The sequence below is a fragment of the Spermophilus citellus genome, assembly GCF_964194105.1.
Source record: "Spermophilus citellus genome assembly, chromosome: 2".
In the NCBI taxonomy this organism is placed as follows: Eukaryota; Metazoa; Chordata; class Mammalia; order Rodentia; family Sciuridae; genus Spermophilus; species Spermophilus citellus.
The window spans coordinates 24,452,569-24,478,935 of NC_138183.1; the positions used below are offsets into that span (position 1 = coordinate 24,452,569).

The 26,367-nt window shown below is 46.7% G+C and overlaps 1 protein-coding gene across 7 annotated transcripts in view; it reads left to right on the top strand.

Moving 5' to 3' along the window:
- The window catches only part of EPB41L4B (erythrocyte membrane protein band 4.1 like 4B), a 136,527-nt gene that overhangs the window by 52,908 nt on the left and 57,252 nt on the right, over positions 1–26,367 (top strand). For 6 of the 7 annotated variants that reach the window (XM_081267834.1, XM_081267837.1, XM_081267835.1 and 3 more), the window contains exons 6-15: positions 1,238–1,290; positions 6,242–6,362; positions 7,778–7,865; positions 8,026–8,114; positions 8,415–8,484; positions 8,578–8,747; positions 10,919–11,028; positions 12,940–12,970; positions 16,250–16,283; positions 20,748–20,812. In XM_081267834.1, coding sequence (XP_081123960.1) covers positions 1,238–1,290; positions 6,242–6,362; positions 7,778–7,865; positions 8,026–8,114; positions 8,415–8,484; positions 8,578–8,747; positions 10,919–11,028; positions 12,940–12,970; positions 16,250–16,283; positions 20,748–20,812 — 831 coding nt within the window. Of the gene's footprint in view, positions 1–1,237; positions 1,291–6,241; positions 6,363–7,777; positions 7,866–8,025; positions 8,115–8,414; positions 8,485–8,577; positions 8,748–10,918; positions 11,029–12,939; positions 12,971–16,249; positions 16,284–20,747; positions 20,813–22,521; positions 24,470–26,367 lie in introns of those variants that run through there. The other variant, XM_081267840.1, reaches the window with a different exon arrangement.

Below are 26,367 nucleotides of genomic sequence, written 5' to 3' on the forward strand. Positions count from 1 at the left end.
GATATTTCAACAGTCATAGCTTTTACAATGTCATTTTTCAGCATAGGTATTAAATATTTTCTATTACATGAAAAACTAAGGCTGTATTGAGTCTGAGAAGTAATACCTGATGTTACTGACAAGAGTCCATTCTGATTCTGAATGTAAGCCAAAGGAAATTTAAAATGTAATTTTGGAATTTGCAAACTCAATAGAATATGCATTATAAAAATTTCAATGAAATATCCTCTGTAGAATGAGTTGATTGTACAGTGTATACATTTGCCTTATTCAGCCATGCAATACAGAACTTTGGTTGGCATAAGTGTTATGAGTGTGTGTGTATTTTTATCTCTTTCTCCATACTGTGTTCCTTATACTTAAGGCCTTGTGACTGTAGAAATTGTCTTTAGTTTAGAAAAATATTAATGGCAGCACCCTGCATTTGTACAGTACTTTGCAGTTTGCATGCACTTCTGCCTGATTTGCTATACTTCAAAGCAGGACGAGGTTCTAGTCCTGGTTAGATGACCTTGGGCAAGACCCCTGAATGCTTACTTCCTGATCTGTGAAATGGGAGATGGGGGACACTGGTCATACCAGGGTTTACAAACTTGATGCATTGAACAGCTCAAATAATGTACATGAAAAGGCTTCAAAAACTATGAAGTGCTATACCAATGTATGTCATTATTATTTTTCTAACTAACTTTGAAATTATAAGTATGAATGAGATTACCAGATTGGCATTAACACTTTTCTGTGGCTGTGCCTCAGTTATCCTGGCTAGAATCTAGCTGAGTGCACCCAGTATTAATTAGATATGGTGTCTGTGTGTTTACTGTTAACACTGCAGCCTTGTTTCAAGAAAGATTTAAGACAGCTTGAAAAGATGCATGTACTTTATTGATATGACAAAATAAATTTTAAAATAATAAGGCAAAGGAGAGGCTTTTCATTCAGTTTTCCAAATTTCCCCGTTCTGGCCAAATTCAGTCAAGTTGCCCATGTGATTGATGAAAAGTAGACCTAGAATGGATTATTTTACCATATGATGAGAACTGACTTTGGGAACTTTGTAGTTTAAGTCAGTTTGCATTCTTTAATACAGAGAGCAAAAATATAAACTGAGAACAAAATTCATTGCCTAGATATCACTGCTTTTTGAAGAATGGCTTTACCAGAATTTTATATAGTTACGGGTATGTAGCTTCATATTTAGAATTGATTTCTTTTCTTTTCTTTTTTTTTTTTCAAGATTGAAATGCCCCTATGAAACAGCTGTGGAATTAGCTGCTCTCTGTCTGCAAGGTACATTAATCTTTAGTAGTAATTAGCATTTTAATGTTATTACTTTTCATTTCAACAAATGAGTGTCTGTTGTGTGCTAGGTCCAGGGCTCTACTTTGTCCCAGGATATAAATGAATATGACATGGTCTCTGTCCCCAGGTAGCTTGCAGTCCAGTGAGGGAGGCAGATGCAGGAGACAGAACGGTTCCACCAGGAGCAAAGACACGTGGGACACTCAGAAGAGGCAGGGCCACAGGGTCACGTGGAGAGGGAGATGACTCAAGGAACCAAGGCACGAAACAAAGTGCAGAGAGGGGCTGGGGTGTAGCTCAGTGGTAGAGCGTGTCCCTAGCATGCACACAACCCTGGGATCCATCCCCAGCACCCCCACAAAAAAAAAAAAAAAAGAAGAAGCAGCAGCAGCCCAGTGAGAAAGTAGCAAGAGTTGAATGATATGGCAGAGAGGGGTCAGGATGGCCTCAGACTCCACTTAAAAAGCATGAACTTCATGCCCTACTGGCTATAGGGGAGAGGGGTTGGAGTGGGACCAAGACCATGGCTGACATGCAGTGAGGGGTGCTGCTGTAATAGGGAGATGAATAGGGCCGGTGGTTATGCGTGTACCCCAAAAGCCAGCCTTGATAGTACAGGAAGGCAGACCTGGTGATTAGACTTGGGTGTTGAGAGAGAAGTCAGAGAGCTGAGTCACAGGCTGCTTCCTAGGGTGGGCGGCGGCAGTGGTGAGCAGTTGAGGAAGAGCTAGGCCCCCGTGGAGGAGACAGCCTGCATAGGATCCCTGGGCCTAGAGGTGGCAGAAGCAGCAGCAGTGTCTCCGAGTCTGAATGTGGCTCTTGCACAGGTCAGGCTGGAAGCGTTGCTGCAGGTCATTGGCACACGGGCAGAACTGAACAGCAAGACGTCTGCCTGCTAGATTGTCAGCATGGGCTGTTCATCCCTGGGGTTCATTGACAGATCATGGTTTAAAATGCCTAAGAAGCACTTGCTAAAGTCCCTAGCGCTAATTAAGAGAAGACTAATGTGTAGCTGCATATGTGGGGGATTTCATTAGCACATCAGATAGACATATGCCGTGGACTCGTTGATCAGTGTGTTTGTGGGCTTCTATTGGAGGATGAATTATGATGTGTTCATTCATAATTAGTATTTGTGAATACCATTAACAAGATTTGGCTTCCCACTTTTGTGTTCTACCAATTTTTAAAAGTTAATACAAGAAGTTTTTTTTTTCAAATTATAAAATTAGTACATGCTTATTAAAAGGCAGGTAAAAAAGAAAGTAACCCCCTGTCCGGCCACCCACAGGTCACCAGAGTTTCTATGAGTTTTAAGTGGATTTTTAAGAAATGTAAGTCTGATCAGTCCTATGCACATTTTCTGTATGTTTTTTACTCTGTATTTTTAAATTTTTTTTTTTTTAGAGAGAGGGGGACAGAGAGAGAGAGAGAGAGAATTTTAATATTTATTTATTTTTCCTTAGTTCTCGGCAGACACAACATCTTTGTTGGTATGTGGTGCTGAGGATCGAACCCGGGCCGCACGCACGCCAGGCGAGCGCGCTACCGCTTGAGCCACATCCCCAGCCCTTAAAATTTTTTTAAATATATATACTTTTAGTTGTAGGTGGACACAATACCTTTATTTTATTTTTACGTGGTGCTGAGGATCAAACCCAGTGCATCAAGCATGTTAGGTGATCGCTCTACCACCGAGCCACAACCCCAGCCCTTTACTCTGTATTTTTAGTGAATTTTGCCGTGTTTACACTCAAAGGTAGGAAGCTCTGTTCCTGGGTCACCTCAAGTCCTACTTCTAATGGGGCTTGACATATGGTGGACAGATACTCACTAAATGCAGAATGATTTGAAAGGACACAGCTGGAGAGACCCCATTTTGAAGGGGTACCTCCCGTGTGGTCTGCCAGCACTGGTAGTAGAGGTGCGATAGTGTCATTCATAGCCATGATGGATCAGGTCCACGGAGATTGCCACAGGATGTGTGTGGCTTGGGGAGTGTCAACAGCCTGTCAGCTCTGGCCAGGGACAGACTTCACCAGCGTAGCCTGTGGCCTTCTTTCCCCTGAGAGCTGAGCTGTCCCATGAGGCTCGGCAGCCCAGCACAAGGTTTCAGGGTGTTGTTGGTGAAATGAAAGCATCATGTCAGCCCTGCAGGTTTTCTCCTCAGGCCATTGGCACGATGTTGCAGCTTGCATACTGTCCTGAATGATTAGAGGCCTGGGCACACTCACAGCAGCACCATGCCCCCACCTCTGATGGAGGCAACCCAACACTCGGAGTCTGGCTCCAGCTGAACCCTCTGCCTTGCCCCCAGCAGAGGCAGACGGAAGATCAGCTGCCCGTGAGCCTTTCTTGGAAAGATCACCCATTTGAGCTGGAGCCATAACATTAGTATAATTTAAGATGCAATCATTCTGTCAGTTTCAAGTAAAAAGACTTGGAAGATGTAGACACACACGGGAAAGCCCTTGTCACATCTGTCCCCGAGCCTCTCCCCAACCCCATCTCCTGGTAAATGCTGAAGCCTGCTGGCTGCTTCAGCCTAGCAGTTTGCCCTGGGCTCTGATCACTCAAGCAACTCCGTGGGTCTGAGTCAAATGAAGGGTTGTGTTTCCTCCCCCGTGTGAGCTTTGAAGACATGTCTTGCCACTGTTGTCCTTGTATCAGTGGTACCTCCTGAGTTGTGATACAGTGGCCCTGCACGGAGGCTTGTGCTCCTTGGGGAATAATTTTGTGGTAGACTTGAAAATTGATCCAAGTAAAAGGAACAACAACAACAACAAAAAAAAAAAGGAATGGAGGAAGATGAATAAGACAGTCATTTTTTATTTGCCTGTGGTCTTTTCTGGTCCTTATTGGAACAATTCCCATTTTTCAGTTAAGGCTTAGAGACCCAGAGAGGTTAAGTGACTTGCCTGAGGTCACATAGCTAGTACCTGGTGGATTTGGGATTCAAGCTCTCCTATGTCTGGACTGTGCCCATGACCCTCCACCCTTCTTGGAGTTGGAGGCTTGCTGCAGAGGCTGGAGCCTAGGGAGGTGTCAAGTTCTACCAGATTCTTGAAAGGCAGACATGCTACCTCTAAATAGCACCAAGCACTCAGGCCTCCTATAGTGCAATAAGAGTGAGGTCGGATGCTGGCCCCATGCCTAGTCTGAGCACAGCCGGGAGACCTTGTAATTGGCTTCTCTCTGGTGGTCAGTGATGTCGGTAGCACAGTTAGTCCCGTCCCATCTGCAGTACCACTAGATGCAGGGCTCTGTTGCCTCATGTTGGCCAGTAGGTGCAGGAAAGGGCGGTTGATGACAAGGGAGTCTTTCTAGACCACACAGCCCCTCTGGATGTCCAGGGACCTGGTTTCATAGCAGCCTCTTGGACAGAGGTCAGTGGTGGCCTCCAGCAGAGGGAAACCAAGCTCTACCCTTTTGGGGCAAATGGTGTTTCCAGAGCAGTCTTCATCTGTGCCTTTGCCCAAGGTACCAAGGGCTGCACTCCCTGACCAAGACTCTCCCGGGCCATGGACCTAGTGTGCAGGTGAGGGGCAGCAGGAGGGGGACCTTCCGCAGGCCCTGGCCCATGTACAAGCTTCTTGTACAAGCTCCTCACTGTCCATCTGCATTTGGTATCACTGCTTCCTTGGTGTAGATAGACAAGAGTATTTTTTCTACTCTGAAAGGCAGCTGGAGTCCCTCCTTGGAAGAGAGAATGTGGGATTGGGCTCTCAGAAGCCCATGTTGTCTGGGTGTGGCCTAATAGGTGATGGACAGGATTGCTGGGTACGAAGTGAGTTGCTGTCCCTGGACTGTTCGGGCACCTAGGCCTGCTTTGGTCTGTTGGTGAAGTGGTGTGTGAAGCAGAGGTTCTCAAGAACATGTTCCAGGTCAGCCACATCAGCATCATCTGGGAAATGCAAATTCTGGGCCTCCTTCCAGACCTACAGAAACTCTGGGTGTGGGGCCCAGCAGTGTAGGTTTTAGGAGCTCACCAGGCGATTCTGATGCACCTTCAAGTTCCAAAACTGTTGGAGATCAGTACTTTCCCAAGGGAAGTGTGCATGGGTCCTCTAGGCCTCTTGGTACAAGGCGGGCTTTGCCTGGGTCGTTTCGGGGTGGGGCCTGGGGGTGTGCATTTCACACAAATGGGCTGTGCTGCTGGTCTGTGGACCATACTCTGTGTTGCCAGGAATTGGAGGAAACTGAAGGAGTCCTTTTTATTCTGGGGTCTGCAGAAGCTGGGTGGGGAGAGGTGACTTTCTCATTTATGCCTGGAGGGACAAGCCACCTGTGTCCTTGGGGCCTCCATTCTGTGGCAAGAGCAAGGACCATGCAGCATGCTTTGGGCTTTCTGCTGGCATTGCTGCCTCTGCTGCTTCCCTTTCTGCACAGCTGCCTCCCCCCAGGTTCTGCTCGCTTTGCTGCAGTTGCTCCTGCAGCCATCGCACCGCCTCTCCCTCCCCCCTTCCCTCCTTGTTTTCTCCCTCGGATTCTGTATGTACCAAATTCTTGATCCATTCTCTCCAGCACTGCAGGCCCTGAAGCGCTGCTCTCATCTGCCCTTAACAAGCACCTTGTGCCGTGGATATTGCTGGGCAGATCCTCATTCCCTACAATTGGCTTTTATTGCAAATGTGGGGGTCCGCCACTTCTCAGGGAAAATGCAATCAGGGCCTCCCTGGATGGGAGAAATAGTCAGGGAAAAGAGTAATAACCAAGATGATGGTGTATCACCCAATGGGGAGGGCATCGGAATGATTCTTGGGGATTTTGAGTGTACATATGACTACCAAGTGAGGCCTCAGTCCTCCTGAAAGGAGAGAGCTATACTTCAGGGGGTACTTGTGCTTCGTAATCATGCAAAATGCCTTTGGACTTGGCTGCAGCAATAACTGGAAGTATTCACTGTCTCCTCTTTTCCTCCCTTCTATGAACCTTGCAGCAGAGCTTGGGGAGTGTGAACTTCCGGAACACACACCAGAGCTTGTGTCTGAGTTTCGGTTCATTCCAAATCAGACAGAAGCGATGGAATTTGATATCTTCCAGAGATGGAAAGAGTGCAGGTACCTTGATGTGCCCCTCTAGCATTCTGATTTGTTTATTCATCTTGTCCTGTGTGTGTGTGTCAGACTCTCTTGTCCACTGTAGAATTGCTTAGTTGATGACCAAGAGACAGCAAGCAGCTCCTGCTCTGCTGTGCTTCCTCCACACCTGTGTTCCCAGGGGCCCTCGTGTCATCTCTTTTCTGAGAGAGATGCAGCAAGAACCAAACCATAGTCTCTCTCTCTCCCTCTGAAGTAGAGATTCGCTTGTTGTTGCCAAGAGTGCCCCCACCGTCCTGGCAGTACCCCAAGTTTCCCAGCAAGATGGCAGTGCCCCCCACACTCTCACACACCTTGGTCACTGGTGACCCTGACCTGAACCTTCTAGAGCAAACCTTTTAAAAACACAAGTGGAGCATCCCTACTCTGAAAGACCCAACTATGGAACTTTTTGATCACCCACATGACACCTTGGAAAAATTCCACACCTGACTTCATGGGACAGGGCACAGTCAAAACGCAGGAACCATAAAAACAGTGTTTAAAATTACCTTCAGGCTATGTGCATAGTATGTATATGAAACATAAATGAACTTCACGTCTAGACTTGGGTCCCCTCCCCAAGGTATCTCCTCACCTATATGCAAGCTTTCCAGAATCTGCACATGTCTGAAATCGGAAACCCTTCTGACCTTGCGTGTTTCAGATGAGCAGTGTCCAGTCTTGTAATCCTGTCATGTAGGAGTCCCCGAAGTTGAGACTGTGTGCTGTGCTGTGTAGTATTTCAGGAAGTGTGGCCTCACACCTAAAGCCGGCCATGTCATTTATGTCTTTGGTTCCTCCCCGGCAGCCCCTGCCCTGATCTAACCCGGTTGAACCCCACTCACTCACTTCCCTGAGGTCCTCCCTTCCTCCCTACCATTCCTGCTTCCCCCCACACCACCCTGTTGCTCTCCGACCTGAAACTTGGTATGGCCTCCTATATGTAGCCTCTCAGTCCTTCTGAAAATCCCAGTGACTTTACTGTTGTTGGTAATGGAAGGTGACATGAGTGCAATCTCATTCTATCATTGATGCAGGTTAGAACTGTGTGGCTCTGGAGTCCTCCCACCACCCACCCCCTCACACACCCGTACAGCCTCCCGCCCTGCAGGAAGCCCTTGGCAGCACCCTTTTCCTTTGTGTTTAAATATATGTTTCTATACACACAAAAAACAAAAAACCTGTTTTCTAAAGTGACCCCCTTATAAGCACTGTCCTCTGATCTTCCTATTCAGTAACACCATGTTCTTGGAGATTTTTTCGGTCAGTAGAACTGGCGCCCCCCCGCCCCCCCCCCTCCGTTGCTGTGTGACCTTGCACAGTGTGGAGTGCCCTCCAGAACCCCGTGGGTGTGCCAGTCCCCGTTAACATGTGTTTCTGTTGGTTTTTCTAAGGGGAAAGAGCCCTGCCCAGGCGGAACTCTCCTATCTGAATAAAGCAAAGTGGCTGGAAATGTATGGGGTAGACATGCACATCGTCAGGGTAAGGACTGCCGCGTTTGAGTCGTTTGCTTTTGCTATTACTGAAAAGTATGTAAACGGTGTGTCAACAAAGTAACTTGTGGTGAGGGAACTGTTTTTGCATTCTGCTCTGTGACGACCTGTTAGAACCCTCTACCGATTGTCACTTCGTTTGTTTGTAGGGAAGAGATGGCTGTGAATATTCTCTTGGACTGACCCCGACAGGCATATTAATCTTTGAAGGAGCTAACAAAATAGGCTTATTCTTTTGGTAATTTAGTTTTGTCTAATATTAAAATGTCTTTTCCTATTTTGTGGTGGAGTCTATGTGATGGATGATTATGGAGGGATATACAACACCCAGATTTGTTTTTAAAATCACACCATCCTTTTCTCATTGTGGGGGTGTGGCAATGACCCTGAAACCTCTGGATAATCACATGTAAATGAATGAATGATTTTTTTTTTCTTAGCCAATCTAAGCTTTAAAAGTAGACAGGAAACTGCTGTTTGATGTGTAGATCATTTTACCGCAGACTGTGCTTTTTTAAAATGCTTTCTCTCTGATCAGGCCTAAAATTACCAAAATGGATTTTAAAAAGAGCAAACTGACACTCGTGGTGGTGGAGGATGATGACCAGGTAGGCCTTGCTCCCCGTCGGTCTTCCTTGCTGTGAACAGCCCCGCTTTGATGTGACAGATGCCCCACCGGGACCCTGTGCTTGCTCTCTCAGGGCCGTGAGCAAGAGCACACCTTTGTGTTCCGGTTGGACAGTGCCCGGACCTGCAAGCATCTGTGGAAGTGTGCTGTGGAGCACCACGCCTTCTTCCGCCTGCGCACGCCGGGAAACAGCAAGTCCGCCAGATCGGACTTCATCAGGCTGGGCTCCCGCTTCAGGTTCAGGTGGGGCCGCCTTGTGATGTGGGTGAGGTGTTTCAAAGGAAGGCAGCTGCTTTCCTTTGAGAACCCAGCAATTTGGGTCATCATAGGTCCCATCTCCACTTCCTTCCTAAGCTCTGACCATCAGGTGAGCCATTTAAGCTCTTTTGGCCTCATTGATAAAATGGAACTAAAGCAGGTTGAAGATCCCTTATCCAAAATGCTTGGAGAAAAAAAGAAAGAAAGAAAAAAAAAATGCTTGGGACCAGAAAGGTAGATTTTGGAGCTTTTCAGATTTTGGAATATTTGCCTATTTGATTTTGCAAATATTTGAGTCTCAACACCCAAAAAGTTAGGAATTTGGGAGCACTTTGGAGTTTTGAATTAGGGATGCTCGACCTGTAGTAACAAAATTATTTGTAGCTGGACTGCAGTTAGAGCTACGCTGTCCAGTATAGTAGCCACTAGCTACGTGGAGCTATTTCAATTAATGGATAGTTAATAAACTTTAAAATGTAGTTCCTTGGCCTCACCAGCCACATGTGAGGTGCTTGGTAGCCTCATGGCAATAGTAGCTACTTATTGGGCAGGGCTGACTGGGCATAGCGTCATTGTTCACAGTTCTTTTGGACAGCACTATGCTAGAACTCTTCATGTATCCACACTTACTCATTACAGCAGCCTTAATAATGAGGCAGATTGGCTATCCCCAGTTTTTAAACAAGGAAACCAGGGCTCAAACTCTCACACAAACATGGTAGTGCAGACTCTCAACTTGACAATGCAGTTCTTATATCTCCAACCCCTAGTAGCAATCTTTCTTTCCCCTGCCAATGTCAAGAAATTTAGTTATGATTAAGAATGAAAGCAGATGTCTGTATATGTGTGTCTCCATCTCCCCTAGGGTCGTCTCAGTAAATATTAAAATCTGACAAGAGCCTGAAGAAATAGAGAGCTTATTCTGATATATTTTTACTTACGATTCTAAGACCATGTCTTTCTCTAAGTGCATGAAAACTCCCTGGGGTTTGTTAAAAAGGAGAATGTATGGCCTTACCGAGACCTTTGTTGTCAGCCTGTGAGCGTGCACACCTCTGTGTGAGGCCTGGAAGTGTGCATTTTCAATGTGCTCCCAGGGTTGACTTTTGAGACACATGTGTAGGTCTGAGAACCTCAGTGATGAGATATAAAACTTTACATGGTTTCATAACCTCTACCCACACATGGCATGTCCCTGAACTCTGTTTAAAATGCCAAAAGATTTGCTCATTTCAGATTTATCTACTGTGCAAGGAAACGGCTGTGCACTTCTGTTTAAAGAATTATTTTGTTTGAATGTATTTTTAAATGCTCCAAGAGGGGGAAAAAAATAAAAAGACTAAGTCATTTTGAGAAAGAATCGAATCACAGGGCTCTTGGAGGATGGAAATGTCAGATGGCAGAGGCTCTGCAGAGCCGCTCCGTGGTCTGCTGGGGTGGGGGGTGGGGAGGGCAGTGAGGAGCTGGGGTGGTTGCCAAGCAGGCTTGCTCCCTCCTGGGAGGAAACTCCCCCAGAATTTGGCCTGTACCTAGTGTTCTCTGGTTTTCAAGGAGAACTGTAGACGGAAGGGAAGCTTTGAGATGAGGTTGCCCCTTGGAGACACGCAGAGCAGGTGGTGTGTGTCTCCTTCCATCTGATAAGTCATAAACCAGTAGCAGCTGGAATGAAGCCGTGATGGTAGATCAGCAGAGTACAGCTATCCCTCCTGGAAGCTGCAGCCAAAGTCATCGAATCCCAGAAAGCCCTGGTGAGATAAATACTGTTTCCCGTGGCATGGCAAGAGAAGCCAAGGTGCAGTGAAGGGGTCATTGGTAACAGCCTTCTAAAAGATGAGTTAAATGTCTACACAGCATGTTCCATTGAAAGGGTATTTTGTGTGCTAATCAACATTCTCTTAGCCAATGTTCCAGGTACTCAGACCTGCTTGGTTTTTTAGCCAAGTGGCTAGTACTTAAATTGCAGGTTTTATCCTTGGATAGAGATACCTTCCCCTGTCACATAGCCTGGATTTTGTTTCCAAATAGAAAGCTTAAACTTAGTGTCTCTTTCCCAGAAAAGTATAGTGGTGCCCTTGAATATACAAACTCACTTCCAAATGTGTATGGTGTGCTGAGATTCTGATAACGGTAACATGTAAACAAATGTTCATTCCCAGTGGGCGGACGGAGTATCAAGCTACGCATGGCGCCCGTTTACGAAGAACCAGCACCTTCGAGAGGAAGCCCAGTAAACGCTACCCATCCCGGAGACATTCCACCTTCAAAGGTTCTGCAATTTTATTCTGTCTCGGCATTTTTCAGCACAGCTCAGTGGGTCAAGCCCTGAGGAGCTGGCTCCAGCAGCCTGAGAGGAACTTGCTGCAGTTCTGCTCTATCATCCTGAAACCTTTCAAAGAGGTCCCGGGCCTTTCTCTGGGTGGGGTCAGGGCTTCTGCTGTCCTGCAGTCTTTAGCCGGCCCCTTGCACATGCCCACTTGCTCTCCCCCAGGTCCATCATTCTTTTTGTGTGCCTCTCTGCTTCTTTTAGACCTGGGACCTCAGCAGGATGACAGGTGAACACCTGTCTTGTTTATAGAAGGTGCTGTGTCCCTTCTGGCCACCATCTTGTCATGTCTGGTGGGGATACCAGGTTCTTATTAACCAAAATTTAACTGCATGGAGTAGATGCAGAAGTTGGAGAGACTTGGCTCAGGTGCCTGCAGTCAGTCCAGGCCCACCCTATCCTTGAATGTAGCCAGGTCCTGGGATGCTGCCTCTTCCCCTCCCTAGACCCCCCCACCTGAACCTTGTCTGTCCCTTACTGCTGTGGCTCACACCTGCATGAGGCCAGGAACCAGGAGGTGCTCAGTCAATGAACGAGCAAGCCAGCTTATTCTGTTTGAGCCAGGCTTCACCATCTATCTAATAGCTCCTTCCTCCCCACTGATTGCTCCTCCATCGGGGCCACCCAAGTTAGAGCTCAGCGGTGGCTCTTTTAAAGCAGCAGGGCCTCGGCACTCTTAGCCCCACCCCTTCTCTCTACCCTTTGCCATTCTGTGTGTTTCTCTTCCAAGGCTCAGGATTTAGTGGGCCTCCAGGGAGCCCAGCTTCTCTACTTGCGCCTTCTGGAATCTTTAACTTTCATTACTCCACCTTCCTTCCATCTCCTTCCTGTATGAACCAACATCACAGTAATCATAGCAGCCACAAACTCTCAGTCATTCTCAGCTGTTTTAGTGGAACAAAAATGCCCATCGCCCAGAGAACATGGCATCACTTTCTAGAAAGGCCAGAGGATAGGAGCATGTCCAGAGAAGGGTTATGAGTTAACACAGAGTGATTGTAGCAACTGCAGAGTGTCTGAGGTCGGGGGAGAATTCGCAGCTCCAAGGGCTGCTGCTACCTGCACGAGCAGGATCATGTCTGCATGTTTGATTCATTGGGTCACAGTTGTCAAAAGCAACAGAATTTTCCTAAGATAAAAATTACTTATTTGAGACAGTAGTGAGGTCCCTGTCCCTTTGTGTGTGCACAAAAGGAACAAGCCTTGAGTCCTGGTGTGGCTGTCTTGACCCCACCAGATGGCCTGGAGCTCTTCCAGAATCCTGGTCCTGTGATCACCTCCCACTCTCCTTCCTGGTCTCCAGCTCTTTTTCTTCCCCTTTATTTTACAGACTTTTTCTTCCCCCTAGCCAGAGCTGTATCTATCCTTCTTAAAGCAAAATTGGAAGAAAAAATAGAGTGTAGATGAATAAGCTCCAACTCAGGCCCTGTGTCCATATCATGTGGACTCTGACTCCAGCCCAGTCAGAAAAGTCTGCCGTGGTTTCCTCAAGTGCGGATACCTCTGGAATTTCCTCCTTTATCTCCTTGTTCTGATTTTACTTCTCTGTGCTTCTTGTCTCTGTCTCAAAACCCTGAGCTCCTGGGCTGTTTGGTGTCCACATTGCAGCTTGCCCAGCCCTGGGAACCTGCTCAGGGAAGGGCTGCTGCAGGCACAGAAGGGAGGGGCAGAGTGCATTGAAGAGAGGGGTGGCTCAAACCCTCTGGGAAGGAGAAATAGCCACAGTGCCTGTGACTTGGACTGGACTGGGGACCAGCCTGTGACGAGAGAAGTCTGTCTTCCGGGCAGTGCCTGCTGTGCCTGGTGAAGTTGTAAAGCTCTCTAAGATGTCATAACTTAGTTTTTCCTTTCCAGCAAGCAACCCAGTGATCGCTGCTCAGCTCTGGTAAGTGAGCTCCCCTCCTTGAGCACAGCTCTGCTCCCTGTGTATTGTGTTTATTTGCGATACTGACTTTCCCCTTAAAACAACAATTAAATCACAGTGAGTCACCTGTTAATTTTTTTTTCCTTTTTCTGCTGCCTGGCTGTCCCATTCTCCTAGTTTTCAATAAGTACATGTTGGAATGTTCCAAGACAGTTTGTTTTTCTGGAAAACACAGGTGCTCGGTTTGAGAGGCGTTGTGCTTTGTTTTTTTATAACAGTGGACAAAAAAAAGGGGACAGGCATGTGTGGGGCACACTGTGCTATGGTGTGGCAGCCAGTGATGGGGAAGGGAAGGCCGTGCTCCCAAGCAGGTGTCGGGTCTGCTCAGTGACCTGCAGGTGTGAGAGTCATACGTGGTAGGAGACATTAACCCCTTCAATGCAATTCCTGCAGGGGAAAAAAAAAAATTAGCATAAGACTGAAAATTTCCAGCACAACTTTCTGTAAAGGGCAGATAGAAAGTGATTTCTACTCTGCCAACTGTGTGCTGTCTCGTTACAACCATCTGGCTCTGCATGGGGGCAGCTATGACCATGTGACCAGACATGGCTGCATTCTAATAAAACGTTATTCACAAACACTGCTCCAGATTCAGCCTATAGGCTGAATTCAGCCAGCTTGAAGCCCCTTCCCAACACAGGTGTTTCGGATCTTTCTGTGTATTGGAATTATCTGGTGAGCTTGGAAGGGCACCCGTTGGCTGGGCCAGGCCCTGGGCCAGGTAACCTACCTGTTTTTCAGTGCTCCCCAGGTGAGTCTAGTGTGCAGTTCAGGTGAGAGCTGCAGACCTACCGGGCACATATGTCTTTCTTCTTCTATGAAACAATTGTATTTCCTGAGTGAGTTTGGATTTGCTGGTGGGACAGGTGTCATGGGAGAGAACCACAGTTTCAGGTTGCTGAACTCTTGCTCTGGCTCCAGCCACCCACAGGTGGGTATCCCGTTTTAGTTAGCCTGCCAGCCTTGGGTCTCAAGGCTGCTGGGGAGAGTGGCCTTTGAGATGGGCCTGACTTGACTTGCAGTGAACTCTCAGCTAGGACAGTGAGCAGATGTGGCACAGTGATGGGGCAGGTTGCTGCTGCCCTGGTTAGTGGCCAGAGCCCTGCCAAGGTCTCAGGAGCCCTCTCTCCCAGCACACTTCATGCTCTGGGGCCCTTGGTGTCCCCTTTCTGGTCCTCCTTTTTCTCATTTGCAATCGAGGAGGTTGGGCTAGATCAGCATTTTCCCAACTCTTTTAGACTCTGGACCCCACCCTCATACACATACACTCCAGAAAAAGCCCAATGTGGAAGCCCAGTGAACAGAACAGACAAAAACAGCTGCTCTGGAGCAAGCTGAGTGGGAGAAACAGGGCAGGCCCTGCTGCTCATCTGCCTCCTCCCCTTACGTAGCTTCAAGGCACCATCAAGGATCCCTGGGTTCTGGAGGACAGAACCAACCCCTCGGATCACACAGTTGGGAGCTGTGCTTTGCTCCGAGCCATGCTTGCAGTGTGTTCTGCCGGGGCTCCCGCATGCAGCCTCTTGCCTCTGGATTTTGTTCTCAGTATCTAATGAAGGGCTCGAGGGTCCTATTGAACCCCTGTGCATTGCCCCTGGCTCCCTGTGGTAGAGGGAGCATCTTGCACGGTTTAGCGAGTGTCTGCAGGTGTGCCTGTGCCTACTGTCGTTCTGGCAGGAAGTAAGCTGGAAAACACTTGCACTCTTCTTAGCCAGTCTGGTGTCTCACTCTTGATTCTCAGGGCCTGTGAGTTGCAGCCGTTCTTTCCTTGGCTCTCTTAGGAGGTGATTGTTTGTTTGTATTTCCCTAATAAAATGACATTTTCCTCTTAGCGTCTAGTGGAGATTATATATTGGGAATGAAAACAAACTACCCAAAAAAAAAAAACCTCCAAAAAAAAAAAACAGTAAATATACCCTTTAGGAACAAATGAGCTAATAACCGCTGTTCACAGCTGTTCAATTGCTCTTCGCAGCCTGTGAGATCCCGGGGTGAGTGGGATTGCTATGGGAGCTACGTATGAAATTATGTTCTGGGCTGCAGAGGTGCTACCAGAAAAATAGCCCCTCGCAGACCACTTAACCTGCCTGATGAAGCCCAGCCCGCAGCGATCTGGCCCAGAGCCCAGCTCAGTGTACTAGTCTTCTCTGAAAACTGGAACACAGAGCCAGTTAGACCCCAGGCAAGACCCATAGCCAGGACACCTTCCCTGTCATTGTTGGAGAAGCAATAAACTTGATTTCAAGCACACCGCCCTAGCAACAGTGATTATCCAAGGATTGTGCCATGTTTCTGCGTTTCTGGCAGACTACGAGCTTGCATTTTAAATACATTGCATTTGACACCAACCTTTTCTCTCTGTGTGTGTGTGTGTGTGTGTGTGTGTGTGTGTGTGTGTTTAGGGGGAGGCTCTCAGGGTAATTCTATTCAAAATGACATCAAAATAAGATGCATGAGCTCTAAATTTTTCCTTGGGCCTCTGAGAGCCAGCTTGGTTTAGTGGAGAGAAGAAAGACTCTGGGACTGAGCAGATGTTCAGTCCAGCCCTGGTTCTACCACTGACTAGCCAGGTGACCCTGAGCAGGTTTCCTAATTCTCTGTTAGGCAACTGTTCCTTTATCTGTGGAATGAGGTGGAAGGAAACATAGTTGGCCTCACAGCCCTACTGGGTGGGTTAAATAATAACAGATGCAAAGTTCCCAGAAGAGCCTGTATGGAATGAGCATTCCACAGTGGTGCCCAGATCAGCAGCAGCTTAGCTGAGAGCGAGGGACCCACATGTGGCTGCCACCAGAATTCCATCTACCAGTGGTGGTAGATGTCCAGAAGTGGCTGGCCACTGTGCCTCCAGGTGGAAGCAGCTCTGTACATCACTGTAACTTCCTGGGACCACCCAGGAAGGTCAGGGCAGCCTGCAGGGGGAACTGAAGTTACTTGGTTTGCAAAACTGAAAGGACCTCCTTTCTGCTACCAAAATGCACTATCACAGCTGCGTTTGGAATATTACCTGTCTGTAATATTTAGGTAATTTTGGAATGTTACCTAAAGTGATGGATAAAGGTTGCTGTCTGTGGTTTGCCTGATTATATGTTCATTTTAGCATCCAATAACCAAGAAGAAATAGTGTGTGAACATTCCTAACAGGGAGTACATAGGAGGGGCTTATGATTAAATAGGTCCCCAGTAATGCCACTTTACAACCTGTAAAGTTACAATGTTTCTTTTCCTTTTTCTTTTTAGCTCTAAAACAAATCCTGAAGTCCATAATTACCAGGTGAGATCCTACTTTTAAAGATCTTTCTAAATTTGCCATAATTATCATCATTATGTATATCATTAGATTTTGAAGAAATAATAGGTTGAGTTTTTTTCTGCCTTTTTTTTTTTTTTTTTTTTTTTTGAGAAAACAGTAAGATAAACCTTCTTTCCTGGCCCAGCTTCCTCCTGGCCATCTGAACTGCCTGTTTTTCTTAACCTTGGCAGCTGGCAAGCCTCAGGGACATGTGCTTAAGTTTCTGGGTGGTCAAACGCAACCTCGTAGTGACATTCAAACAAGACAGCCTTTGGTTGAAGCATGTCCTAGGCCTGGGGAACACGAGTCCCCTGAGACGTACCTCCAGAAGAGGATGCTTTGGTCAAATGTTTGGTAAATGTTGCTTCCTTCATTTGCCTTCTGGGATCTTAAGAGCCCATTGGGATGTAAAAGTATGAAAAATCCTACAAGAAAGGCACATTTTATTTTATTTTTAAGATCTTTTTAAAGTTGCAGTTGGACACAATACCTTTATTTTATTTATTTATTTTTATGTGGTGATGAGGATCAAACCCAGGGACCCGCACGTGCTTGGCGAGCATTCTACTGCTAAGTCACGACCCCAGCCCCTTATATTTTTTTATAACTCAGTATTTCACCAAATCATCTGTGTATGGGTCCCCCCACCATTAAAAAAAAATAGCCTCCACTGACTTTTTTTTTTTTTTTAATGGTAAACCCATTAATATCTGTGGAGCAGTGGTTTCTAGAACCTGCTTTGTAAAGCACGGTGCTGGTCTCTCACCCACAGGAGCACAGGTGGTTTCCACAGTTGATGTTCTGCTCTTCTGCAGGACAGCCAGGGCCCAAGCTGCCTGCCCGCCTCCCTGACCACCTACGCCAGGAAAGCCTTGGTAGCCTGAAAGATGTGGTCCACAGCCCAGCCTCCTCCTAAGCCCTCTCTGGCCATTCTTAGCCTTCTGTGACCTGATTCTGACTTCTCTGCATTTTATTTCTCACCCCTTCTCATCGTACCCCAAAAGTTCTGCTCACAGGGAGTTGCGTAACTGTCACCCCCAATTCCTTTCCATTCTTCCTCCGCCCAGGCTCGTCTGCCTGGACTCCTTTACCTCCTACCTGTTCACTAAACATATGTTTTGAAGAGCAGCTCAGGAGCCCCTTCTTCCTGATCTCCTCAGCTGGAAGCCACCAGCTCTAGTGATTCTCATTCTCCTGCACCTTAAAGCAATCTGGCCAGCGTTTAAAAAATAACCAGTGCTCGGGCTTCACCCCGGAAAGATTGAGCTGAAACTCTAGGGGTAGGAACCAGGCATGGGCAGAGTTTCAGAGTTCCTGAGGTGGTTCTAATGAGCATCCAGGCAGGGGACCCTGGGTGGACGATGTGGTATGTACCTTGCTTCTCAGGTGGTCATTGGTTTCTGCTCAAAAGCAGCGTCCTGCTCTGGTGACTTTTAGTTGGAGGCCTTATATTAGTCATTTTTTTTTCTGTTGCTGTAACAAAATACCTGATGCTGGGTACTTCATAAATAAAAAAAAAAAGTACATTTAGCTCATAGTTCTGGAGGTTCAAGAGCATGGCACTGGCTTCTCCTGAGTTCCAGTGAGGACCTTAGGGCAGATGGCACCACAATGGCAAGAATGTGTGTGGTAGAAGAGATCGCCCTGGAGACAGGGAGCCAGGCAAGGGGGGTGGTGCTTGCTTTTTTTTTTTTTTTTAATAACAACTCACTCTCAGTGGAAACTAACCAGGATCCCAGGATATTTACCCTAATCTCCTCCAAGGAGATTGCCCTCCCCTCGACCCCTGCACCTGATCACCTCCCACTAAGCGCCACTTCTTAAATGCCCCCAAGGCCTCATACAGCATCACTCCCAGGACCAGGACAGCACATGAATCCCTGGGGGAAAACCACATCAAACCACAGAAGGTCAAGTCTCTCACCCCTGGTGGGTGTGAGTGTCCCCAGGGACACTGTCCTCCCAGGTTTCTGTTCCCTATTCTTAGTCTGGTTGTCAATAGCACAGGTGGTGCTGCTGCTCCACAGACGATTTCATGTTGGAGCCTTACGCTAATCATCCCTTTTCGGGGTCCTTCATTACCATAGAGAACAGTCCCTTACGTGAGGGTAAGACCTCAATGGACATCATCTTCACTAGGTTTCCAAGTTATGTCTCCCAAGAACTTGATGATTGACTTGCATCCTCGACACCACATTCCCAGTGTGCAGAACCTGGACATGACTTCTGAGTTTCAGGAAGCAACATGGAAATGGGGTTTGGTAGTAGAAATATTCTGGTTTCCTTCTCTCCCTGCCTTCCTGGGGTTCTTGAGTCTCATTCTCAGGCTGTTTTTCTTGTGGGGATTGTCGGGTATGAGCAACTGTTGTAGGGGCAGGGAGAGGTTACCGATGGTGATCAGTGTTTGAAGGAGAGGAAAAGAATAAAAATTAACAAAGTAAAGCAGCCCAGCTTGGCGCTCCTCTGCGGGCGTGGGTCCTCCCTGTGCCTTCTCTGCTTGGAGTAACATCCAGGAAGTTTTTGGTTGGCATCAGATCTGCAGAAACTTATCTAGACACTGTTCTCTCCACATCATTGGCAACCACTGGTCCTGTGCCAGCCTTAGAGGGCCCGTTTTGCTCTATCAAGGTTTGGGAGTAAATTGCCCGGGAAAAGAACATCCTGAGGAGGACTGGCTTGGTGGCCTCAGAATGCTGCACGGAGTTCTCGGGAGGATGGCGTGACAGCATTTATCTGATTCCCAGTACAGCAAGGTCAGCCAACTGCAAAGGAGGGATGGCTGTGTTCTCCAGGAGGACACTATTGGCATTTGAGGAGGGACGGCTCTTCCTTGTTTGGGACTGTCCCTGAAGTTGCAGGATGTTTAGCTGCCCTTTCCTGTGTCGTCATGACAAGCAGAAACACATCAATGCATTTCCGTTGTCCCCAGGGGGACATGACTGTCTTAGTTGAGAGGACCATCTGGCTTAACATAAAACAGATTACCAGAGGAGACTGAGGAAGGTTCTGGAATCTCCTTTTTCCAGGTCTGTGGATCAGGTTCCCACCTCTTTCTGATGAATCTGATTTGGTGTGTTTGAAGGCAGAGAAGAGAGTAGGGGATCCATTTGTGGGCTAGTTGTTCTTTTTTGTTGAAGATCCAGGGTGTGGAACCTCATTTGGGGCATGGCTGAGACCACAGAACCTAGAACAGTTTGGCTTTGGGCAAATCATCCAAACCCTATGGGTGTCTGAATCTCCTAAAAGGAAGAGACATGAAGGGATGGCAGCAGGGAGATCCTAGAGCCCTGGTCATCTCTCCAGCTCTGCTGCTGAGCTATTTTCTCCAGATTCTTTTTCCCTGCAGCTTGTCCTTTGGGGGCTGCAGACTCCGCTTGCTGATAGGCATGTTTGAAGGCAGAAAGAAAGGCTACTGGAATACAGAATAGGCTGGGAGGGCATCTCAGGTCCATGAAAATTGGATGAACGGAATTGCTGAGAATTTTCTGTAACAGAGCAGGCTGCTGCTTATTAACCAAAGCAGCAGGAGAAGGAAGAGGAAGGGAAGAAATAATTAAAAGATTAATGGTGCCAAGATTGTAGTGACTTTAATGTCAGGAGGGCTTAATTTGCCCCATAGCAAGTTTAGCCTTGAGAAACCCCGGGTGTCAGGCTGTGTCTAGGACTGCTGCCCTCTACAGGCCAGATGTGGATAGGCGGCCTGCAACCCAGCCAGGCCCGTCTGGGTTCGCCCTGATCACTTTTTTTGAGTCTGTCTTCTTCCTCTTGCAATGGATGACTTCCCGCCCTCTTTCTTTCCCTTTAGCCGTCTTGCCCAGCCTCCCTCCCTATCTACCTTTGTCCAGTTTTATCAAGATAATAAGTGCTGTGGATTTTTTGTTTGTTTTAGAGTACATTTTAGAAAATTATTTTTAGCATTTATACCAGGAAGAAAGAAATTCACCCACAGCTCTGCTGTCTCACTTCGCAACCCTGTCCAGCCCTTGAGTGTGTGCAGATGTCACCATCACACACATCATCATCATTTGCAGCAGCAACAAAAACTTTCTCTGAAGAGGGAAATTGCCCCCGATCTCACCTTCTTTCTGTTACCGGTCCCCTTGGCAGGGAGGAATAGTGCCCATCCTGGGTACCAGAGGTCCACCCCCTCCAGGCAGAGGTACTGTGCTTCTGGAGTGGCATCCCAGCCCCTTCCCAGGAGTCCACCTCTGTAGATGGCACTTTGAGAACCAGGCTCAGGCTTGGTTCCAGCCCCCCAGCCTTTGTCAGTGGGAGAAACCCCATCACCCTGTGAGAGGTCCGCCGCTCCGCCAGGGTTCAGTCACAGCCTTTCTGTCACAGCCCCCTCCCTCCACCCCTGAGCTGGTTGCCACGAAAGAGAAAGTGAATGGAGACCATTGAAATCCAAAGGCCAGCGGGTAATCAAGTGTGGTGTTTTGTTTCTAGCCTCAGTACCATCCGAACGTCCACCCCAGCCAGCCCCGGTGGCACCCTCACTCTCCAAATGTCAGGTAAGTGTTGACACTCCCTGAGCTGCGCTTTGGAAAGTTCTCCTTTCTCTTGAAAAGCTCCCACTCTACTTAGTTATGAATTGGAAGTCTGCCACAGAATCGGTTCCCGAGGGTTATGTTGCCAAGGCAGGGATGAATCATTTGCAAAGCAGTAGAAGCCAGCCACAAGTTTTTGTGAAATAAAAGGGAATTTTTTTTTAAATCACTCTAACCTCAGATATTTTGGATTTGATTTTATATCAAGATGTTACTTAGATTTTCTAAGTAACATTTTCCTGTTCTAACAATTTGTTTACTTATAATGTGATTAAAACGTGGGTATTGTCATTGTGGGTTTTGTTTTGTTTTTTTTAATTGGATGGGGACAGGGTTTGCTTTTCTGGCAATGGATTCCCCCACCCCCATCCCACCAAACCCAAGGGTCAGTAAACATTTTCTGTAAAGGATAGTCAATATTTTTGACTGTGGTCATTGTCACTCCCATTGACTCAGCTCTGAATTGTTGCCTGAAAACAGCCATAGACAAAACATAAGTAAGAGCACATGGCTGTGTCCCCAGTAAAACTTGTTTGCAGAAACAGTGAGATTTGACCTGATGGCTGTTACTTACCGACCCCTGCCCTACCCTGCCTGGGCCCTGCCTGGGCCCCCCCATGAAGAATTGGCACTGCTCTACTGTGTTTATAGTTAGGCCCCAGAGTGTTTTTTAAGGCCAGTTTTGTGAAAATAGATATGCCTCTAAGATTTGCATTTTAGATCAGTCTTAATTAGTGTTTTTGTGTCAAGCCCATCAGGAACAAAGTTTGTGAATTGAGTTTGCTTAAAGAGAGTTGTAAGCCTTGCTCCTTGAGAAAATCAAGTGGTGGAAATCAATTTGCTTAGACCAAGGCAAATAAAAGTCTGTGGTGGATCTTGTAATGACAACAGTGCAATTTTTTAAAATTATAATCACCTTGGTTGATATTCATATAGCTTTTGTAGCAAGTTAGATTAGTGAAGTGATCATTCTTACTCTTTCTGTATTTCAATGGTAGTTTATTTTCCAGACAGGAGAAACAGAAGATTGATTTTTTAAAAAAGTTATTTTAGTAACACTACTTTTATGAACTTTATACGTAGTATTGTCTGTTTTATTGTAGTAGTTTCCTTAGTCCCACTATTTACAAGGGATTCAACAGAGTCCCTTGCAGGTGGCCCTGCTGAAGGTCAGCCTTAGCATCCCCTGGGGGCCTGTTGGGAATGCCAGCTCTCAGCCCCTCCCTAGACCTCCTGCATGGGAATCTCTGGGATGGGTTCCAGCATTTTGTGTATTATCAGCCTTCCTATGAAAAGAGAGTTTTTTAGTCCAGCACTTTTGGCAAATGCCACCGTGGGTGATCACAGATCACCCGGCACATTAGCATGATAGAAGCCCTTCCTTGTGGTAAAGGAACCTTCCCACTTCACTTGGCTTCCCAGGCTGACCTGACCATGTGACACCCTTTGAGAAGAGGTGACTGGGCCATAAACAGAACTCTTAACTTGGAAGTTGACAGATGATCCGCATCTGGAGTTTTTAAAATACTGAGTAGCCAGTCCATTCATTTCCGTGTGCCCGCCATCACGTCCGCTGGTCCCCTGCCCATTTCCTTTGTACCTGTGTTGTCTCACTCTCGTCTCTGAATTCTCTCCCATTCTCCCACTAACCGTTCACTCTGCAAACAAAACAGGCCACCCTTTCAGGATGACAGGTGGCTCTGGAAAGCACCGGCCAGCGGAGAGGACAGCCATTCTGTCCACGCCCAGAACCCGAGGAACGTAGGAGGGACGCACAGTGTGATGTGTCGGGACAAACTCATGACTGCTCTCTGAGACTGAAGCGTCTCACTCCGGGCCCCACCGTGCCGGCACTGCATCCCATGAGAAGGGTCTTGGTGTCGCGTGCATGCGTTCCTACAAGTGTCTCTGTGGAACGGTTCTGAGAGCCGTTTTCAGTGTCTGTAAATATTTGAAGAGAGCCACCATAGCTGGCCGTGATTCACTGTTGGCGGCGTTCTCGACAAAATGAAGGGAGCTGAAGGCTCAGGAATCATTCTATATTCTGATTTTAAAATCGGAGCTAAAGTCTACGTTTATCCTCTCACTGCTTACCTGATATCCTTTGTTATTTAATTAATGGGACCAATTAAATCAAAAAAAGAGGGGGAACATAGCTCAGCCTACACTAGGGTGGGAACAGAGACTGCTAGCATCCAGGCTGCACCACCGAGTGACCTTGTCTGAGCTGGTTCCCCTTGTTTGGCCCCTTTCCCCATCTAAAAATGAGTTGGACTAAGTGATCTCCAAGATCTTTTCTGGCTCTCAAATTCTTTGATTTATGAAAATATAATTTCTTGGAGGTTGAGGACATACCTTCAAACTAAACGACCTGCTTCTGTTGCCTCAGAAATGCAACAAAAGTATATAACTTATTTAGATGTTCTGTAAACACAGGGAGACTTTTTGAATTTCAGATCTTAAAGCAGTTCAGCCACTTTGAATTTCAGCCTTAGCACTAATCACAAATGGCATAGCATCCATTTTGATAGCATTTGCTGCTCAAGTGTAAAATAATTTTTAATGTCTTAATCATCGGTGCTGCTCTCTTGCATGATCTTCAGAAGACATTGTTGTGAATGCACACTGTCAGGATTCGGGGGTTGGATCTTACTCTAGACTTCACTCCTTTGAAATGGAACCTGCGGACTGAGACGCACCCGAGGCTCCCAGGAAAACATGGGAGATTTTACGGAGGTTGTGCCAAAGCATTTTGTAGCACAGAGAAGGCAGGCCTGGCCCCTGTCTTTCTGTAGAACCAACCAGAAAACCATGTGTTGTCTTTTAGGGTGACACTTGAACCAAAATATTTATTTTCCCCATTTCAATTCATGAGTCAAGCATGTTTTAATAGATAGGCCTGAGATATTTTTTCATTAGTGTAATCAGGTGATTATTGTGCCACTTTTAAATATGCAATTGTAATTTGGCCCCCATTTTTAAGCCCTTCAACATATATTGACATCCTTTGAGAGATTTTTAATGCTACCATCTGATCTCTTTTGGTGACCACAGTCAATTCAGGAGGAGGGACTCGGCTGCATACCATGCCCAGTGGGTGGATCACCTATAACCTCTCCCTGGGGTATTTGTTTACAGGTGTATTCCATTTTAGCAGATGTTTTGATCCTCAGTGTATGTGCTGCGCCCAAATAAATGTGTTCTGAATCTTTTCATCTTACTGATAACATTTTTACAGATGTATTTCCAAAGAATAAAGATTTTTCTTCCTTTTTCTTTTTTTTTTTTTTTTCCTTTTTTTGAGTCCATCTTCATTTTATCGTTTCTTGCTTCTGCCCCAAATCCTCATTGGTGGATGATCTCAGTGATGGGACAGTTGGCTTTTGGCATTCTGAAGGTGAGCATTCAGTTAGGTGGCACGGAGCAAGATCATCCTAGGACAAGACTGATCTTGGCAAGAGTGGCTCGTCTCTTCTTGCAGACACAGTGACCGAGGCATTTCAGGGCAACTCTGGTGAAGGTCATAGAACCTGATCACTGGTGCTGAGCAGAATGAAGTGGTGACAGTGGGGTCTTCCTACTGACAATCCTATGGTGAGGGTGGGGGTTTGTCTTGGCAACTTTGTTCTTCCTGACTGGAAGACATACAGACCTGGGTCTGTGGCCTCCTGGAGACTGTGTATGCTGTCTAATACCCTCTAATAAATATCTTTCTGCTTAAAGTAACTTGAATGGACTCAGTTGTCTGCAACCAAGAAGTCTAATCAATATGCATACCTATGACTTCCTAATTGTTCAATGAAGTATACACTTTTTATAGATTAGGTGACCTTTCTCTATTGCATTTGGCCTCTTTGTTCTTCTTAGCAGCCTCTCCTTCTGTTATCCTGTCAAATATTGGGATTTTCCCAGGGCCTTTCCTCTGCCTACTGCTTTTCTCACTGTGGTCTACTGGAATCTTCTTGTTCTGTATTAAATTTGTAGTGCTGTTGATTCTGAAACTATCCTAACTCAGACGACGCCTGTGTGTGCCTAAGACTGATTTCAACTTGGAAATCCCATGAATACTTTGAACTCCACATGTCAAAAATCAAACATGTCATCTTTCACCATCTTCCCAAACCTCACAACTTTTCTTTTATCTGAGTTCTCTCAGCGTTAGAATCTGTACATCTTCTACAACTCTTCTTCCTATTGCCACCCATGTCCTGGAGGCCCACAGGGCTGCTCAGCTTGCCTCCTGAGTATTCTGTTTGAGCCCTTCCTCTCTCCTTTCCCAGCACTGATCTTGCAGAAGCATCATTCCCCTTGCTGACAGGTGCCATTGCTGATCTTCCTGTCGAGCTCATTCTCCTGATAACAGTCTCTAGAGGGATCTTTCTAAAACACTACCTGATTGTGCCATTCTGAGGCTGGACATCTGCCGGAGTTCTTCATCATCCATATGATGAAGACCAAAGCTCTCTAAGTTCCTCCACTCTCTGTATCTGTCCTGTTGCTCTAGCGGGCCTCCCTCCTCCGCTCATCCTTCTTAAAATCCAAGCTGTTTCCGGTTCCTGGCTTACACCACCCCCTGCTGTTACATCTTTGCCTTTGCAAATGTTGTTCCTTCTACCTTGAGATCTGTCACTCCTCTCTTTTCCCCCAACTGCTGCTCATCTTTTAAATCTCTGCTCGGGTGTCATCTACTCCAGAGACTCTCTTGACAGCCCCCACCTCTGAAAATGAGGTTAATTTCTGTGTTCTATGTTCCACTCCACCTCCCCCTACTACCCCCAGCTACAGCAACTTCGTACTCACAGCTTTGTGTTAGAGCAGCCTATTGTTCATCTGCCACCCATGTCCACGCCTGAAGTACAAGCTTTGAATCTTAGCTGCTTTTGTTCCCAGTGCCTGACAGATAGTAGGTGTTCAATGAATGTCTGCTCAGCGAATGGATTCTTGTACATTCATTCTGAAGGAAATGTCTAACCAGATAACAGGCAGTGATACGTCACCTCTGAGCCAGTCGGAAACGCTCTGAACAACCTCGTCCATCCTGGTGGCATCACATTTTGAGTAGGATGTGGACCACCATGTTATTTCTGGATTCCAGTTCATCGTCTGAATATTAGTCAATGTGTCAACTGTGTTCTCATTCAAAGCCTTGTACAGTGTTGAGCGTGGTAGAGGGCAGACCAGCCACCTGACATTGGAAACCCATCAGGTTGACACCAATCCACAGTGATACACGGCGTTTAAAGCCAGAGGCAGTGCTTTGTACTCTGTATCAATTCACTTGATTTTTCTGACTACTCTGGGAGGTGGGTGGTGTCCTGTTGTCCCTGGTAGGAAAACTCAGACCTGTGGTTTAGCTAAGCAACATGTATATGATATGACACACATCCGGTAAATGGGGAGTCAGAATTCCAACTCTGAAGTCTGTTCTTATCTAAGCTTTAAGTCCTCACCACCAGTCATTCCATGGTTGTGACCCTGTGGATCGACACCTCAGCAAGTTTACTGGATTATAGCGAGCA